General features: G+C 35.2%; 1 protein-coding gene and 1 long non-coding RNA gene across 2 annotated transcripts in view; one reads left to right on the top strand and one right to left on the bottom strand.

Annotated features, from left to right (window-relative positions):
* Positions 1–7,046: 7,046 nt before the first annotated feature.
* LOC107745139 (uncharacterized) lies at positions 7,047–15,650 on the bottom strand. Its single transcript, XR_001640570.1, has 3 exons — positions 15,480–15,650; positions 11,187–11,192; positions 7,047–7,056 (listed from the first exon to the last, which is right to left on the bottom strand). It is a non-coding gene; the product is annotated as an uncharacterized LOC107745139 (long non-coding RNA).
* The window catches only part of LOC107745048 (neuronal migration protein doublecortin), a 66,479-nt gene continuing 60,558 nt past the window's right edge, over positions 11,193–17,113 (top strand). Inside the window, exon 1 of the mRNA XM_016558911.1 lies at positions 11,193–11,678. Within this exon, the coding sequence (XP_016414397.1) occupies positions 11,288–11,678 (391 nt within the window). The 5' untranslated portion in view covers positions 11,193–11,287. The remainder of the gene's footprint in view (positions 11,679–17,113) is intronic.

Raw genomic sequence — 17,113 nt, 5'->3', positions numbered from 1 at the left:
TATATGTAATTTTGCCGCTGAAAAAAAAAAATCACACACACACACATTAAACAGTATAAAGTTCTGCAAACAAGATAATTAATTTAATAATAAATGGAACTCACAACATTTTTTTAAGTAGTGTCTCTGTGTTTTGATTCATAGATAGTAATAAGTGTGATTTCAATAATATTTAACCATTGAACTAGGTCCCTGGTGTATACTTGTATAATGTCTAGTAGTACAAGTCCATTAGCAAGCATGTGTTCCGTTAGTGTGTTTATGTGAGTGACTTTTACATTCTTGCACTTTAATCACTTCATTCTTCAGAAAAGGGTGATGTGAAAAGATACAGTTGGAAGTGCTGCAAAGACACAACTGTCCTTTTCTAATACTCTGCTTCTTTTACTTTCTTTTATTTCTCATTTCTTTTGTGGAGGGGTAGAGGGAGTTTTGTTTAAAAAGAGCAGCTGTGTTTTAGAAGTTCTGGAACTGGTCCACTAGAGCTCTGTGGCTAGGATCTGCCTCCCTCAAAGTCTGGACTTTAATCAGACAGAAACATAAACTGTGAGCTGCCTACCTAGACTGCATTTTAGGCATCACAGAAGCTCTCTCAACACAATGTCTGTTTCAAAAGATAGGCAGCAATATATGATGTCTTATAAGATATATTGTTTTGGGTCAAATATAAGGTTTCAAATATAAGGTTATCTCAGACTGTGATATGCTCAATGCGAAAATCCAAACAAGATGGTGGACAAATGAAAATTAAAGTCATAAAATGGAGAATCAAAATGTTATTGATATTATTATATATTTACATATTAAAAGAAAAAAAATATCCTAAACATGCTGCCATTTTATCAAAATATATTTTATTGAAAGATACTGCATTTTGTCCTTAGAGGCAATGAAGCTATTAGTAAATTAACTTTTAATCTTACAGTTTGTAAAAATGTCAAGCTAGCGTTTAACGCTAGTAGGAAACCAAGCATATCGTTGTTTAAATATTTTAAATCAACATAAAGTGACCGAAATAAATGAACTTTTCCACGACATTCTAATTTATTGAGATGCACCTGTATTAGCTGCCAGGTCAACTACTTAGCAGTTTTTATGCTACTACATCTTACTATACATTAGACAAGAAATTGGCAAAGTGTTGCCACTAAGCATGAAAGTTGCAACCAAATAAATGTTTATTCATTGGAAAATGAATGAGAAACTATGTAATTTTTAAAATGTATTTAAACTGCAGTGTCTTTTGTTATACAACTATATACCGAAAATTAATCAATTAAGCAAGAAAAAAATAAAGTACCAAGCTGAAAAAGATTGTTGCAATCATTGTGGTTGTGTTGTTTCAGGCTATGTCTACACTAATCCAGATGCATTCAGAAATGCATCTTTTTCCTCTGCATTTTGACCTTCCGTCTACTCTGAGACACTGTTTTTGCATTGTAGTGTGGACTGTGAAAATGGAGGTATTCGAAAACAATGATGAATGTTTAATCATGTAATGCATATTGTACCAATATATATCTATGTTTATAATGGTATTTTGGCTGTTATGTGCTATTCACTTTCATACTTTTTCTAAAGATATGTTACTTTGTACTCTTAATATCACAGTCCTGCGAAGATGACATAAAATTTACTTGCAATTGCTGTCCTGTGGCAAAACATGAGGGTACTGAGTGCGAGGTAACACTTTACCATAAGGGTACATGCAGGGCCGCATTAACCATTGGGCTAGGCGGGGCTGAAGCCCCGGGGCCCGAGCAAGGAGGGGGCCCGTGATTGGCTGTGGAGTAGATTGATGGACATCGGTAGCGCCGATCGCCAAAGCGTGGAGTTTTTAGTGGAGTTTTTCCGTAAATGCCATGCATTACCATTAGAGGTTAAAACGTCACATTTGTATTTGGTTTACCATACCAATCAAATGCATTTATTATATATTCTACTTTTGAATGAACTGTGCACGTAGCCTATCTAGAAATGGACCGGACACATGGAGCAGATAAAAACACAGCGCCATCATCCCCACAGATTTTAGGTTAGTTTGATTATTAACTTGATAGGTGTATATTGCTTTTTGTGTTTGAACAAACTCTATAGGCCTAGTATAGCCTATTCGCTTATGGGTTGATAAATTAATTTTACGCGTCATGATGTAAGCTTTTCATTAAAACAAAGCATGTGCACTAGTTGGCTATTATGAGATCCTGGCATTATATGAGATGAGATTTTAAAGGGATATAGTTCACACAAAAATTTTAATACTGTCATCATTTACTCAGTTTGAAGTTGTTCTGAACCTGTATGAATTTCTTTGTTCTCCTCAACATAAAAGAAGATATTTTGAAGAATATTCGTAACCACCAGAAAGTTTCTGGTCCCTGTTGACTCCAATATATATATATTTTTTCATACTACGGAAGTCATGGGGGCACAGAAACTGTTTGGTTACCAGTATTGTTCCAAATATATTATTTTGCATTCGACAGCAGAAGGAATCTCATACAGGTTTAGAACAACAACAGAATTTTCATTTTTGGGTGAACTATTCCTCCAAAGCAGCCTAATATAGCTTCTGTTGCCATTTGTGTCAATTATGTAAATCAAACATTAGAAAGAAAATCACTCCATGTCCTTGACCGAATCGCTTTTGTAAAATAATGTATATTGAATTTATACAGTGAAGACTATTCAGTCTATTTGTAGTCTATTTATTTTATACAATATAATATTTCTTATTCAGTGCTTTAAGTGTTTGTAGGTCAATTTCTTTGTTCTATTGTAATGCATGACTGTTTACTTGTCTTCAGTAAGTTTGTTTTTACGTAGGCTAGTATATTTTGTATTTTTGTATTTTTTGATATTGGAATTGGTATCATGAATTATGAAATTGCAATGCATCAAAAATGTTGATTGGATAAAAATACTGTTTTAAGCTATACATATATATATCATTATTGTGATGGGGGGCCCTGCAGTAAGTCATAGTCCCGTGGCCCAGTGAGGTCTTAATGCGGCCCTGGGTACATGAATAATCATGTACTAATGGTATTTTATTTGATGATTTGTTAATGTATCATTGTGTCATGACTTCACTTTGAGGGGCCCATCATTACTAACTAATTATTAACTACCCATAAACTAACATCAACTCATGGTTTGTTAATGCATTATTTTGCCATGACTTTACTTGAGAGGGTCCATAATAATTAATTCATTATTAACTATCCATACACTAACACAGGGGTTTTCAAACTTTTTTGTCAGCCGAACCCCTTTGTCCTAAATTATGTACTTGAAGTACCCCCTGAGATTTTAAGTAAATATTTCAATTATTTAATGGCACATTTGCATGTTTAACTTTAAAAACATTTATTTTTTTATCAGTTTTAAAGTTTTATTAGTATTTACATAGCTATTGTTATTATTACACTCAACAAATTATAAAAATTAATATTACTGTAATTTACACTGTAATTATAATTTTTTTTTCACAATAATTTTTTTATACAGGGTTTCCCAAAAAGAGAATTATTTTTATACATTTCAGATTTTACATTTACATCACATTTGTATAAACCTGTAACATTTATTTGCAAAAACTTTTTAATAAATTTTTTTTTAATTAATTCGTTAATGGTATTAACTCGTAGGCATACCGTGTACCCAGGGATTGAAATTAACCTTTCCACTCACCAGCCAATTTGGCTACTAAATTTTAAAGTTACCGGCCATTCATAACTTCTACTAGCCAAAAAAACTAACAAAAAAAAAAAACACATGGAAATAAACCAACAGCTTGAGGCTGTCTACACTGGACATGACAAATTGACCGTTGCAAATCTTTTTATGTCAGTACTAGGGGTGTGCGATATTGACAAAAAAAAATCTCAATATTTTCTGGGATTTTATCGATAAAGATAATTAGACGATATTTTGCTGAGTGTGTTATTGTTCTGATATCTTAAGGACTGCCGTGGACAGCTGGACAGCTACCTCCTAAAGTTTTTGATATTTGATATTTGATATTCATCATATTCTGTGTGGCGGTCAGTTCATATCAGTGATAGAAATTAATTTTCCAATAAGTTTAAATTGAATTTTTACCTTTTATGGGCATTTTTACCTTTATAAAGCCATTTTTTCTAAAATTGCGCACCATCTTTTGAGTCAAATTCTTACATTTAATCAGTCAATTACAATAATAATACATTTAGACTGTTACTAAACAAATTACCAGTAGGTGGCAGCAAGACACTGTTAATAAGTGAGTCATTGCGATTGAGCTGAATCATTTTAAATGGTTGATTCATTCAGGAACGAAACACCGTCAAGTTGCTCAGAGACGCAAAACAGTGCTGTGGCTGAAATAGAGCAAAATGTTTTTTTGAAATAGTTGGCGAAATAGAGCAAAAACAGGAAACATGGTGTCTAAAATGTAAGTATCTTGATATTGACTTAATGTTTTTTGAACTGTTGATAAAATCAATATCACATTTGTAACCATGCTGATTTTTTAAGAAAAAACGGCACTCTTCATGTGATATGTGATCATTCTTAATGCATATTAATAGACTGAATCATGCCGTGAAAGAACACAGTCTAAATGCGCACGCGCACTTTAACTTAGACTACTCAACACTACTTTAACACTAGACTACTCAAGTTAGTCTAACCAGACTTCATTACGTCGTGTATGTGTGCACTCTGTAGGTGAGTTTTGTTTTGTTTTTGCAATATACTCGATAATGTCATGATGTCTCACGAGTTTAGTATTTGCGCTAAACCTGTGCAGATTTGGCTTGCATAAACTTCCCCAAGAAATTAATGAGTGAACATAACTTACAAAAAGTAACCTGCCAAATGGGCTAGCGATTTGACAGCATTGCCCGCCACAACTGTTTTTACCCGCATTTGGTGGCAGGGGTGCCAGCTTTTCACAACAAAACCCGCTCAATTGCTACTCAAAACTAGCCCAAAACTAGCCCAATTGCATTTCGAGGGGGGGGCTCCCCGTTAAAAATCGCGTTCCGGGGGGTAAAATACACGTTTTTGGTGGGGTTCCCCTGGTAAAATTTGCACTCCGGGGGCTAAATACTACGTTATCGGGGTCGCTTTAACCCGCGGACATGAAAACAACCCGCGGCAACAGTGATAAAGTAGCCCAATTCCATGGGAAAACCGCGGATTTGGCAACACTGTTTGGCGGGTGTTCATTTCAAACCCTGCGTGTACCAACTCACGAACCCCCTGCAATTCCCTTACGAACCACCAGGGATTCACGAACCCCACTTTGGGAAACCCTGCACTAACATCTACTCATGGCTTGTTGCATAATTGCATTATTTTGACATGACTTTACTTGAGGGGGCCCGATCATAATTAATTTTTTAGCTGCATATAAGTCACAGTAGGGTGAATTTAAAGGGAAAGAGAACAACACAGATCAGTTATTAGTGTATTTAGCTTGATTTCCACGCTTGATGAGGAGGATCAACTAATCCTTCGCCCCCCAGTAATGATTATGACAATGCTGAAGATGTCAAAAGCTCAAATTATGATATTAAATTATATAAATTCATTTCAAAGTCAGATTATTTCTTATTCCTTCTTAAAGGAATAAGATTTAGTTTACCAATAAATGTTAATTAATGCATTAACTATCAAACATGTACTAACATGCAGTTAAGGCTGCCGTTATCAATGCCTGAATCCATATGACTCCAGTCGTAGTTAAGGATAGCTCTTCATTAGTTCATGATTAGTTAAGACCTTTAATAATCATTAGTATATGATGAATTAAGTATTAATTTAGGCATTAGTAAATGATTATTCATGTAACCTTATTGTATAGTGCGATTTGGATGCATCATTGAAAGGTGAGATATTTTGCTGAATAAAATGATCCTGCCAGAAGAATAGCTGTGAACTTTATTATGTCTGTTCCATCTGTATCATCTCAGTGAGCTTTTGTGAGGTTTTACGGATAGGCAGTAAGGTGAATTTAGCATTTTCCAGTGTTTTAGTTTGGATGAATAGCTTTTTGAAAACACTAGTGTGGACGGAGATCGTTTTGAAAGGAAAACATTTTTTTCAAATGTATCCGGATTAATGTAGATGTAGCCTTAATTTCTTCTGCCTGGAGATCTGACTTAGATTCACACATATACGTCTCTATCACAGAGCTTGCCATCTCAGTTTGCATTATTGACAAACTATTTTCCTGTTTGACACTGTAAAGCTGCTTTGACACAACCAATATTGTATAAAGCGCTATACAAATGAAGGTGACTTCACTTGACTCAAGTATCAAAACGCACTACATGTTGTAAAGGAGGGTGTGGATACAGTGCAATGAAGTTACAAATATTGGACCTTTTTTCTTTATTAACTAACCTCAAGAAACATAATAAAAATAAAAATAAATTAAAAACCCTTTAAATTTAATAGTGCAATAGAGCAATTCAATTAAAATGGATCAACTTTCTCTGTATCTCTATATTATGTATTTTTATTTTTAATCCTTGTTAAAGCATTGCATTGTTACTTTAGCAAAATTCTAAATTCGGACCATATTGAAATCAATTTTCAGTCAAGTGTTTTATTCGCTTTATATGTATAGTGCTATTTTGTGTCATGCACACTGTTTATGAAGAGATCCAAATCAGTCATATATGAGATTCTGTTTTGGTTAGGATGCTCCCTTAGAAGACAGATATTTATGTAGACAAAACACAGTGAGGCAGCTTACCAAGATTTGAAAGAGAGCTAGAGAAGAAAACGAAAATTATATCTTGGTCTTCTAGCCAACTCTGAGTGTATATAAATCGTATCTATATATTTATTTATTTATTTAATCACACACAGGTAGAACTGGTAGAAATGTAGCTGGTTTCACATGCTTTCTATCTGGTCCAGACTGGTCATTTAATGTCAACAGCAGTTTAAGCAGATCCAAATGGTTGGTGAAGCTAAAGCTGACCTGTAGGTCATCTTCGTCAAGCTATAATAGAGCAAATTGGTCCAGCAAGAAACCAGCTACCATGTTCCAGAAAATAGCTTGGCTACATGGTTTGACCTGGTTTTCACTCTCTATCTCTCATGTATTATTTTTTTGTCCAATAATTACACACAAAATAAAAAAATGTTGTAGGCTAATTAAATTGTATGATAATTTGACATGTAGGCTATGTCTTTTAGTTTTCCATACTTTGACAGAGAGTTGTTGTTTAGCTAATTTGTTTATTATTTTAAGAAATCAAATTTGCATGTGTATGTAAATGTTGCACTACATTCAAAGCAGCCACTGGATGATTTTCTCTAGCTCACACCTGAGCTACACCTGAGCATTTCAAATCAGCAACAAAATCTGAAATTAACTGCCCCATGAATGTTCTTCCATATGCTTAAATAGTGTTAAAAAATATATATTTTCAGGCTAGACCAGTTGATGTTCATGTGCAGTCATAGCTTAAGTCTCAGGTCTCTATGGGAACCGGAGCTTCTAATGGCAGCTGCAGTGCCACAGTGACTTTACCAATCAGCGATTGACTGTTTTATTCAGAAGGCCGGACTATTCTGCCTTATTGCACGTTGCCATTTCTCCCATTCATAAGTAATAGGAGTGAACCGTCTTTGTATCTTTGTATCTGTAATATTTGGCTCAGGTAAGTTAGGCTCTCACAGTTAATGATCAAGTATGATTTGATGCTGATGTGTAGTTTCCATGCTTCATCTGTGTATCCTTTTAGAGAACATGGAAAGCTTGTGTAGCTGTTGCCATGGATACTGGATAGTGAAGAACAATTGATACATTTAGATATGAAACATCTGGCATGTACTATATAAATGTGTATATACAGTAAACTTGTGTATTTCTAAGTTTTCAATGTCAGTGTAGCTAAATACTGCCTGATAAATAGGCTAGTAATGACCATACCACAAGTTTCCTTTTGTCTGGGTTTTGTGTGTGTGTGTGTGTGTGTGTGTGTGTGTGTGTGTGTGTGTGTGTGTGTGTGAAATGAGTGTCTCCACAGGGAATTGTTAATAATAGCTCATGAGTGACATTGAAATGTGTGTGGGTCTGCTGTATGTAGGCCAATCCATGGTCGAGTGTGTTATACTCAGAGATCATGCGTAGATGTGTAGTACTTAGATGATGGTAGGCTTAGACCGAAAAACAGATTTTTGCTTCAGTATTTCAGGTGAAATATTGATGTTTTTTGACTGGCAGACTTTTTTTTTCTATTCTATTTTTCGAGTTTTGTTTCTTGCTCAAATATATTTGGATGGTGTGTGTGTGGAGTGCTCAAGTTATTCCAAAAACATAATGGTATTTATGAATTAATCATTTTCAGAGATTTTTTAATTTTAATTTTCGGAGACGTGAGCTCCAGGGCGGCAGTGGCCGCTCAGCACTCATTAGCCTGCCGAGAATAGCCTTACCTTGGCCACTTCTTTTGCCACTGGCTCTGATGTCTCTATTCGCTTGTTACGTAAGTGACGTAAGGAATGCTGTTTCCGGGTCCAAGCCTCCACTCATTTCACTTGAGAATACTCTTAACAGCAATTTTTGAGCACTATTTATTCATTATACACATTTAAGATAAACATTTAAAACTTACGGTGTACACTACAGTCTCCATGTTCATGGCGTCCCAGACACACATATTTTACCGATTTATAAAAGATGAATCAGTGTCTGGCCATCTGGGAATTGGTAATGAGATAAAGGTTAAGATTATATTCTTTTGGTAGTATTACATCACATTGTGAGTTTATATTAGCACCATTTGTTGTTTTCTTGTGGCTTGAGATTTGCATCCTGGAAGCAGTGACGCATGACGTCAGACTTAATAAGCAGATAATGGCTAAACAATTCATTTTCGGTGTATATATGACAGGCTGTCTTTGGTCTCATTAATGTATTATTTGTTCCAGATCAAATAGTTTTGGCTGAGGGCAAAGTTCCATAACTTTGTATTTTTATACAACTTTAATGCTGTATCAGAGTGCTGCCTTTGTACTTTTGACTGAATTGCTTAGCCACATTTATAATACCTATTTTTGTTTATTAAATATTATTGTTCAATAAATATTATTTGATTTTAAAAATGGTAGTATATAATAATGGTATTGAGAAATGGTCTGCGTGTTAGTGATGGTGATTTTGGTTACATTGTTATGCCATTAGATGTCAAAAATATCTTGAGTGAGTCAGCAACAAAGACTTTTTATATTGAAAGGACTGAAACATGGTTGTAAACAAAGACATTACCGTATTGGCCCGAATATAAGACGACCCTGATTATAAGACGACCCCTTTTTTCCAGATGTACCTTTTGGAAAAAAGGCTTTTTAAAAACCAAATCTTGTTTTTTCTCAGTAAAACACATTTTGTCTTCAATTATTTTCATATTGCATATTTTTCCTATTTTAATTTTTGTTTTGAAAGTATGGTAAAAACTGGTAAAATGTACCAACAATCACATTTAAAAAATATACACTTTTTGATATACCATAAAAAAAACAAGAAAAAAAACAGGTAGTCCATCTGAATTATGACATTTAGGCTATCCATCTAATAGTAGCCTACCAAAATCTTATTAAGAGTGGAAGTTAAATCTTATTAACAGTAGTCTTCAAATCTGGGTACTGTCTTACGTTTTAAAATCACAAAGGGAGTTTGGTCCCATCAGGCTAACGTGACAGTCACGACTCATGCAGCTGTAAGGTTTTCTGCTTCTTTTGTTTTTACTCGCGATCTTTACAACACGCATTACATTACGTATTTCATGGCACACTCGTTTAATGCGTATTTGGCGCCACCTATTGTTGTGGGTGTATTATTGACATGTCAAAGTCTAGACCCTGAATATAAGATGACCGCGTTTTTTCAGATGTATTTCCAAGAAAAAAACATTGTCTTATATTCGGGACAATACGGTATTTACATTCAACAACACCTTGTTAGACACAACCAACAAATGTACTGACCAGCGTTATCATGGGAAATCCTCTTAACAGTTGAAAGGATAGTACAACGAAGATACCACTTTCGTCTGTGGACATTCAAACTAATGCTTTATTCGGAATATAAAATTGAACTGAAGACTGAATGCTGTATCAGATGCTGTATCTCATAATACTCTACTCTACATAATACAATAAGCTTTTAACACTTTAATGCTGTATCAGAGTGCTGCCTTTGTACTTTTGACTGAATTGCTTAGCCACATTTATAATACCTATTTTTGTTTATTAAATATTATTGTTCAATAAATATTATTTGATTTTAAAAATGGTAGTATATAATAATGGTATTGAGAAATGGTCTGCGTGTTAGTGATGGTGATTTTGGTTACATTGTTATGCCATTAGATGTCAAAAATATCTTGAGTGAGTCAGCAACAAAGACTTTTTATATTGAAAGGACTGAAACATGGTTGTAAACAATAATACTCTACTCTACATAATACAATAAGCTTTTAACTTCAATGAAGCAACTCAACATTCCTTTGTTACTAGTTCTAAAGTGACGTTTTCAAATTAGGAACAGAGGCTTTGGTCTCAACTGTTAAACTGCCAACTTGAGATTTGTATCCATAGTGGAAGTAGTTTCACACACAAAGGTTTTTTTAAGGCACTCTATCGTTGTGTCTTGTTTATTTACATGTGCCATCAAACTCTTGTATAAACGCAATATCACACTCATTGCTGTTCAGTATGGCTCTATATCAACACAGCTGTGATTACCTACAGCTGTCAGCCTGTGGCCTCGTGCCTACGGCCAAATCACAGCCGTGATATAGATATACTGTAGATGGCTACTCATGTGATATTGCTTATATAAACACTCACATTTAAGGTTTAAGGACAATGGTTTTAATGGTTATACCACAAGTCATTAAAATAAAACTTTTCTTGACAATATTATATACGTTTTATATGAATCCAACATGTATAAAAAGAAAATTTGACACAAATAATAATAATAAAATATTTTTCTTTATCATTAATACTGTTAAAAATCATTGACGCTATAACGAGTGGAGCGAGGCTGGTGAGTGGCGCAGGTGTCGCTCATTATCATTTACTCCATCGGCCTCGCTCCGCTCCCATGGCTCTCGGCTCCGCCCCACTTGTCAGAGACCCATTTATGCAGTATTTTTTGATTGCCCTCAAATAACATTTAACTGATAAAGTTTGCTTTAAACTAAATTCTTTTATGTGGTTTCTCATTCTTGTCAGACCCATAATTCCTCAATAAAAGACCTCCTTCACCACCAAAATGGATGCCCCCTCTGAACATGCTGCCATGGAGCTGGACTTCGGCCATTTTGATGAGCGGGACAAGGCATCTCGTACCCTGCGAGGTGGACGGGCCAACGGTCTCCCCAGCCCCACCCACAGTGCTCACTGCAGTTTTTACCGTACACGCACCCTACAGGCTCTGACCAGCGAGAAAAAGGCTAAGAAGGTGCGATTCTACCGCAATGGCGACCGCTACTTCAAGGGCATCGTGTATGCAGTGGCCAATGACCGTTTCCGCACATTTGATGCTCTACTGGCTGACTTAACCCGCTCTCTGTCTGACCATATCAATCTGCCACAAGGGGTCAGATACATCTTTACCATCGACGGATCACAGAAGATTAGCAGTCTGGATGAGCTAGAGGAAGGTGAGTGTTTGAGTTTGGCAGTGAGATTTGATGAAACATTTCTGAAAAGCTTGGAAAATGTGTGCATGATATGGTGTCTCTACAATTTGCATACTATTATTGAGCAATACATTTCCACATAAACAGTTAGTCTGAGAAACATTCATAGAAATTTCAGACCAAATATGCATATTATGAAAAATGAATTTGCCTTGGTTCATGAGATACACGTGTAAGAGTGCTGGACACAGTGCTTCAGTTTGTAACTTGCAGCACAATATATTTATTTGATGGAAAACAAAATAAAAGCTTAACGGTTTAACATTTGTAAATGAAAAAAATTAAGACTTATAAATATATAAATATATCCTAACAAATGCCTTACATCCCTAATCCTACTCAATATCTAAACTTAACAACTACCAACTAACTATTACTAACTACTAATAAGCAGCAAATTAGGAGCTTATTGAGGCAAAAGTTGTAGTTAATGGTTTGTTAATAGTGAGAATTAGACCTTAAAATAAAGTGTGACCCAAATACTTACAATCAATACATTAAATGCATGTTCCCTGAAGACAAAATAAGTACAATTTACCCCGATCCTTCAATGAAAATTTTTTACACCCTCCGCTTTTTAATGCATTGTGTTGCCTTCTCACACACACACACACACACACACATATATATATATATATATATATATATAAAAAAAATAAATAAAACATGTTTGAATTTATAAAAATGAACAATTTATAAACATGCAATTTTTACGATCCCTCTTATTTTGTTAAAATTATTAACATTTTGCATATTATGCAAGGGGTATGTAAAGAACTGTCACAATATAATTTGTTTCCAGTATTGTGCATGTCACATATATTCTGTTTCTGTGGACTCTTAAAGTTTTCCCTTCACCTAGTTTCTTTAGTAACTCATTACATTCACCTGTGTCTAGTTTAGTTGCTTGTGTTCTCAATAGCCACGTTTCCACTGTTGGGGCAGAAGCATGCTAGTGTGTGCCAGGGCCAGTCATGTTCCCACTGTCACTTCCAGGGCTTGATTGGGCCTCCTCGGGGTCAACGGCCAGGGGTTTTTGGCCTACCGAATACCTTGGTCCAAAGCGGGCCAACTGGGGCTTGAGGAGTGGTCATGTATAGAAGTTAGAGTTTTATCTGAGTCCAGTGAAGGTTAACAATGCTGCTTATGTCCCATGTTTACATATTTTGAGTTCGAAACAAACAATTTTGTATTCAAAACTTTTTGTTTTACCAAACTAAGTTGCTGATTGCCGGAATTAAATCCTCTCCTTTGTGCTGCTTTAATCTGATACTAGTGATGGGGTAATTATTTTTCAGACTCTCTCGTTCATCAAAGTGAACTTATCTTTATTCAAGTCATTTTGTTTATTTCAGCAGCATTAAATGTTATATTTTTAACAGCCAAATTACCCAAACACATTCACCTACACAATATCATATTCTGAATTAGGAAATCATTACAATGCAGCCAAAGATAATCAATGAGGAACATAGATGATTACTTTACCTCCCAGAGTCTTAATTAATTTGTCGTGTGACAGACACAATGAACAAATCATTCATGAATGACCCATCACTACTTGACAGCAATGATTGTATGAAATAACTTCGTAACTTTCTCACTGTGTGAGGAAGAAATATTTTACTTATAGATTTATATGTGATGCTAAAGGCTACTAATGCTAACCATCGCCAAAACAAACCAAGCAAGTAAATTTATTAGCTCACCTCAAGCAAGTCAAGTACAGTACCAAACAGAAACAAGTATCGTTTATATTTGCCAAAACCTTATTTATTTTTCCCTTAGAAATAATGAACTTTCTTATTCATACATTTAAAAATAATTTATTCTTCCACATTAAAAAATATTATAGTAATTTATAGTAAATACTGTAGTGTTTTTGAACCATACTATAGTAAAGTGCATTATACTGTATATATTATAGTATTTACAACACTTTTTAATGAACGCTACAGCATACTGTTGTATTAATTATTGTGAACTGATAAACTGTAATAAATACTGTAGTATACTTTAGTTTTTCCTACAGTAAACTGTAGTGTATTGTAGTATAATATAAAATAAAATATAAACTTAGTACAGTATTGGGTAAAGTAATTTGTTTATATTACTATAGTTGTTATATTACCACAGCAACTATAAAATTACCACAACAAATTAATTCAAGTAATTTACTATAGTATGGTTCAAAAACACTATAGTATTTACTATAAATTACTATATTGTATTTTTTCATGTGGGCTAATGCTTATTTATAGTTATTATAATAATATTACAGTTTTTCTCAATTGCTTAAACACATTTCTTGAAATTATGCCTCTTTTTTGCGAAACTCTAATCACAAATCCATAGCTTTTACAGTTTTTCTGAATTGCTAAAACACATTTCTTGGAACCATCACTCATTTTCTCAAAACCTTAAACACAAATCCAAATACTCAAACTAAATTCACGAAACACACACACACGAGTCAATAAAGAAAACACTACAGAGCATTCATTAGACACTACAGAGAAAAATGGAGAACACAGCATCCAGAACATTACAGAAAAAAAGATTATATTGAGTAAACAATTTTGCAATTCTGTAAAAAAAGTATAGTACAGTTTTTTCTGAATTGCTAAAACACATTTCTTGAAACCATCACTAATTTTCTCAAAACCTTAAATACAAATCCAAATACTCAAACTAAATTCACGAAACCTCTGGCTCGTCCATCAAAATAAAACAATCACTGCAAAACCATTTCACTTGCACTCAAAATCAAACGGTGCTCTCAGATCACACACACATGAGTCAATAAAGAAAACACTACAGAGCATTCATTAGACACTACAGAGAAAAATGGAGAACACAGCATCCAGAACATTTCAGAAAAAAATATATTCTATTGAGTAAACAACTTTGCAATTCTGTAAAAAAAGTATAGTAATTGCAACTGAGTAAGGTGAATATATTGTATAGGCCTACTGTGTGTACTGCAAGTACTAAATGTTTGTATATATTCAGCACTTGGATACTGCAATAATACTGCAGTTCAACTGCAAAGGCCAAAAAGGTCAAATAAAACTCTAAATGAATAGCATGTTACAGTACACTCAAATACTGCAAGTTGTGCAGTTGTGAAACCAGGGTCAATGAGAGATTAATTCTGTCTCAGCATCATGTCTTTGTGCTGGAGTCCGAAAAAACCCTCTGGTGTGACAGATCCAGCCTTGATAACACTCTCTAAACCTTACTCTTTCTCTCCTCATCCTCCACTTCTTACATGTACTCTTCCTCCTCTCCTTCTCAGATTGTTTCCATCTATTGTTCGTATCATCATTCAGTCACCTGTGCCACTTGTGCACTCTGAACTGGCTCATATTTAGTACAGTTGGTTTGGTCACATCATTAGAAACAAGTGTGAACAATTTTGAATAGTTGTGTTTAAACGATGACAACTGTGCTTTAGTTGTGTTTAACTTTTGCCGCTTGTGTTTAGCATTTTGCAGCACAAATGCATCAGAGACTACGTTTACATGGACATCAGTAATCTAATTATTTTTGACGTAAATGTTTCACATGAGCGGATCAATATGAATACAATGATACGTAACACATAATAAGGCCTTAAATCCATGAAATGAGGAGCATCGCTCAGATCACCTACAACAGTTCTGAAAGTGGGGATTTCTTCGCCCAAGGTCAGACCGATTTATTCTGGTACCATTTATATGGGGTTGCTAATCTGAGATTTCTTCGTCAGAAAAGGCGTACCCTCTACTAACAACAGGAATTAGGATTTCTTCGCTAAAATCAGGTTAGTTTCTTATCGTACGATTTAAACACATTATAGCACTGAAAACTTTCTACTGCTTGTAGGAAGGCACATTCAAGCTATAGTTTTATCTGATTTTGATCAGAAACTGGTGCGCGCATGTATAAGAAGTTACGTGCGTTGCATCGCACCGTGTAAACATAAAACCATGTCTGCATTTGTGATCGGAGAAATGACAAACAACAAGCGCTGCTCTACACTGCTCAAAACTCGCGTTTGAATCGTCAGTGGCAAATCCTTTAAATATAAAAATGTACTTACAGTCTGTGAGTCAGAACAGCCGGCATTGTAGTCTACTCTACCAGGATCAGGAAACAGTCCTCCATAAAATGCGCTGCACACATCTGAATATTTGGGTTGAACTCTTCTGGAACAGTGTTGTAAATACAGCTTAACCACTGATTTCTAGTCGTGTCCTCTTTTGGAAGGCCAAACAAATTAGTTTCGCTTTCACAACGAAACACACAGCATCACACACAGCGGACTTGAGTGAGTGGAGAGCTTGAGTACGGCTCGGCCGGCGGATTCGACGAAGGAGCGGCCGGCGGGCTTGCGGCAGCCACATGTGACGACCCCGGGCTGGACTCCGCTTCGTCCACGGTGAAAGCCGATCCGGCGATCCACAGCACGAAGTTGATTCATTTCCTCAGCGACCAGCATGGATCAGCTCCAGTGTTAATTTCGTTGACGAATAATTTTCGTCATAATTTCCGTCAACAACATTTTTTTCACCGACGACAACGAGACGATAACGAACTAAAACTCTTTTTGAATGACAAAAACTATGACGTAAATCTATTGACATTTTCGTCAACTAATAAAAATGAGACGAAAATGTTAGGGAGGAACGATTTGGGAAGAAATTTATTCCGAACGAATCTGCTGCGTGGTTTGGAGGTAAGATGCATACATATGAACCGGCGGGACATGAGCTAACATACACTTGCTGCAAGTCGCGTAAAATGTTCAAAAATGTCAATATGTGGGAGTAAGAGAAGAGCAGACATATGGATAAATCTGACGACGCAAGAGAGAACTCAATTCAGTCCGGTTTTCTGAGCGCAGACACTGAAGCATACACACGGAAAGTGTGAAAGTACACTTACGCGTCGCATGAACGGAGAATTACACACAAAATGATGTTGAATTGTCCGTTTTGACGAGTATTCACGTAAACACAGTTGATAACGTCTTAAGTGAACGTAAACAGTAGGGAGAACGTGTATCAATACATTGCACCCATTGCATCTGTGCATTCAGTTTTAAAGGGACAGCAGCCTAATTTAGTTGCTATTGTCCGAGTCACTGATGTTAATCAAGCAACAAAAGAAAGACAGAAAATCACGCACTGCTCTTGACTGAAAAACTTTAGTAGACTTAAAGATGAATCTAAATTTATTTATAGAAATAAATATGTCTGCTTGAAAGAATGAAGAATATGGTAAACAAGTTGCTATAAAGAATGCATAATTAGCCTATATAACCATTGGTATTTCATTAAAAAGAAGACCATGTTCTTGTTCTTTATGAGAAGTGGGTTTATTTAATTTTAACATAAAGGCATGTTGTGTGT

This window comes from Sinocyclocheilus rhinocerous, unplaced genomic scaffold, assembly GCF_001515625.1.
Source record: "Sinocyclocheilus rhinocerous isolate Xijiao unplaced genomic scaffold, SAMN03320098_v1.1 scaffold972, whole genome shotgun sequence".
NCBI classification, from domain to species: Eukaryota; Metazoa; Chordata; class Actinopteri; order Cypriniformes; family Cyprinidae; genus Sinocyclocheilus; species Sinocyclocheilus rhinocerous.
The sequence above is the reverse complement of the archived record's forward strand: the minus strand, read 5'-3'. Positions and strand labels throughout refer to the sequence as shown.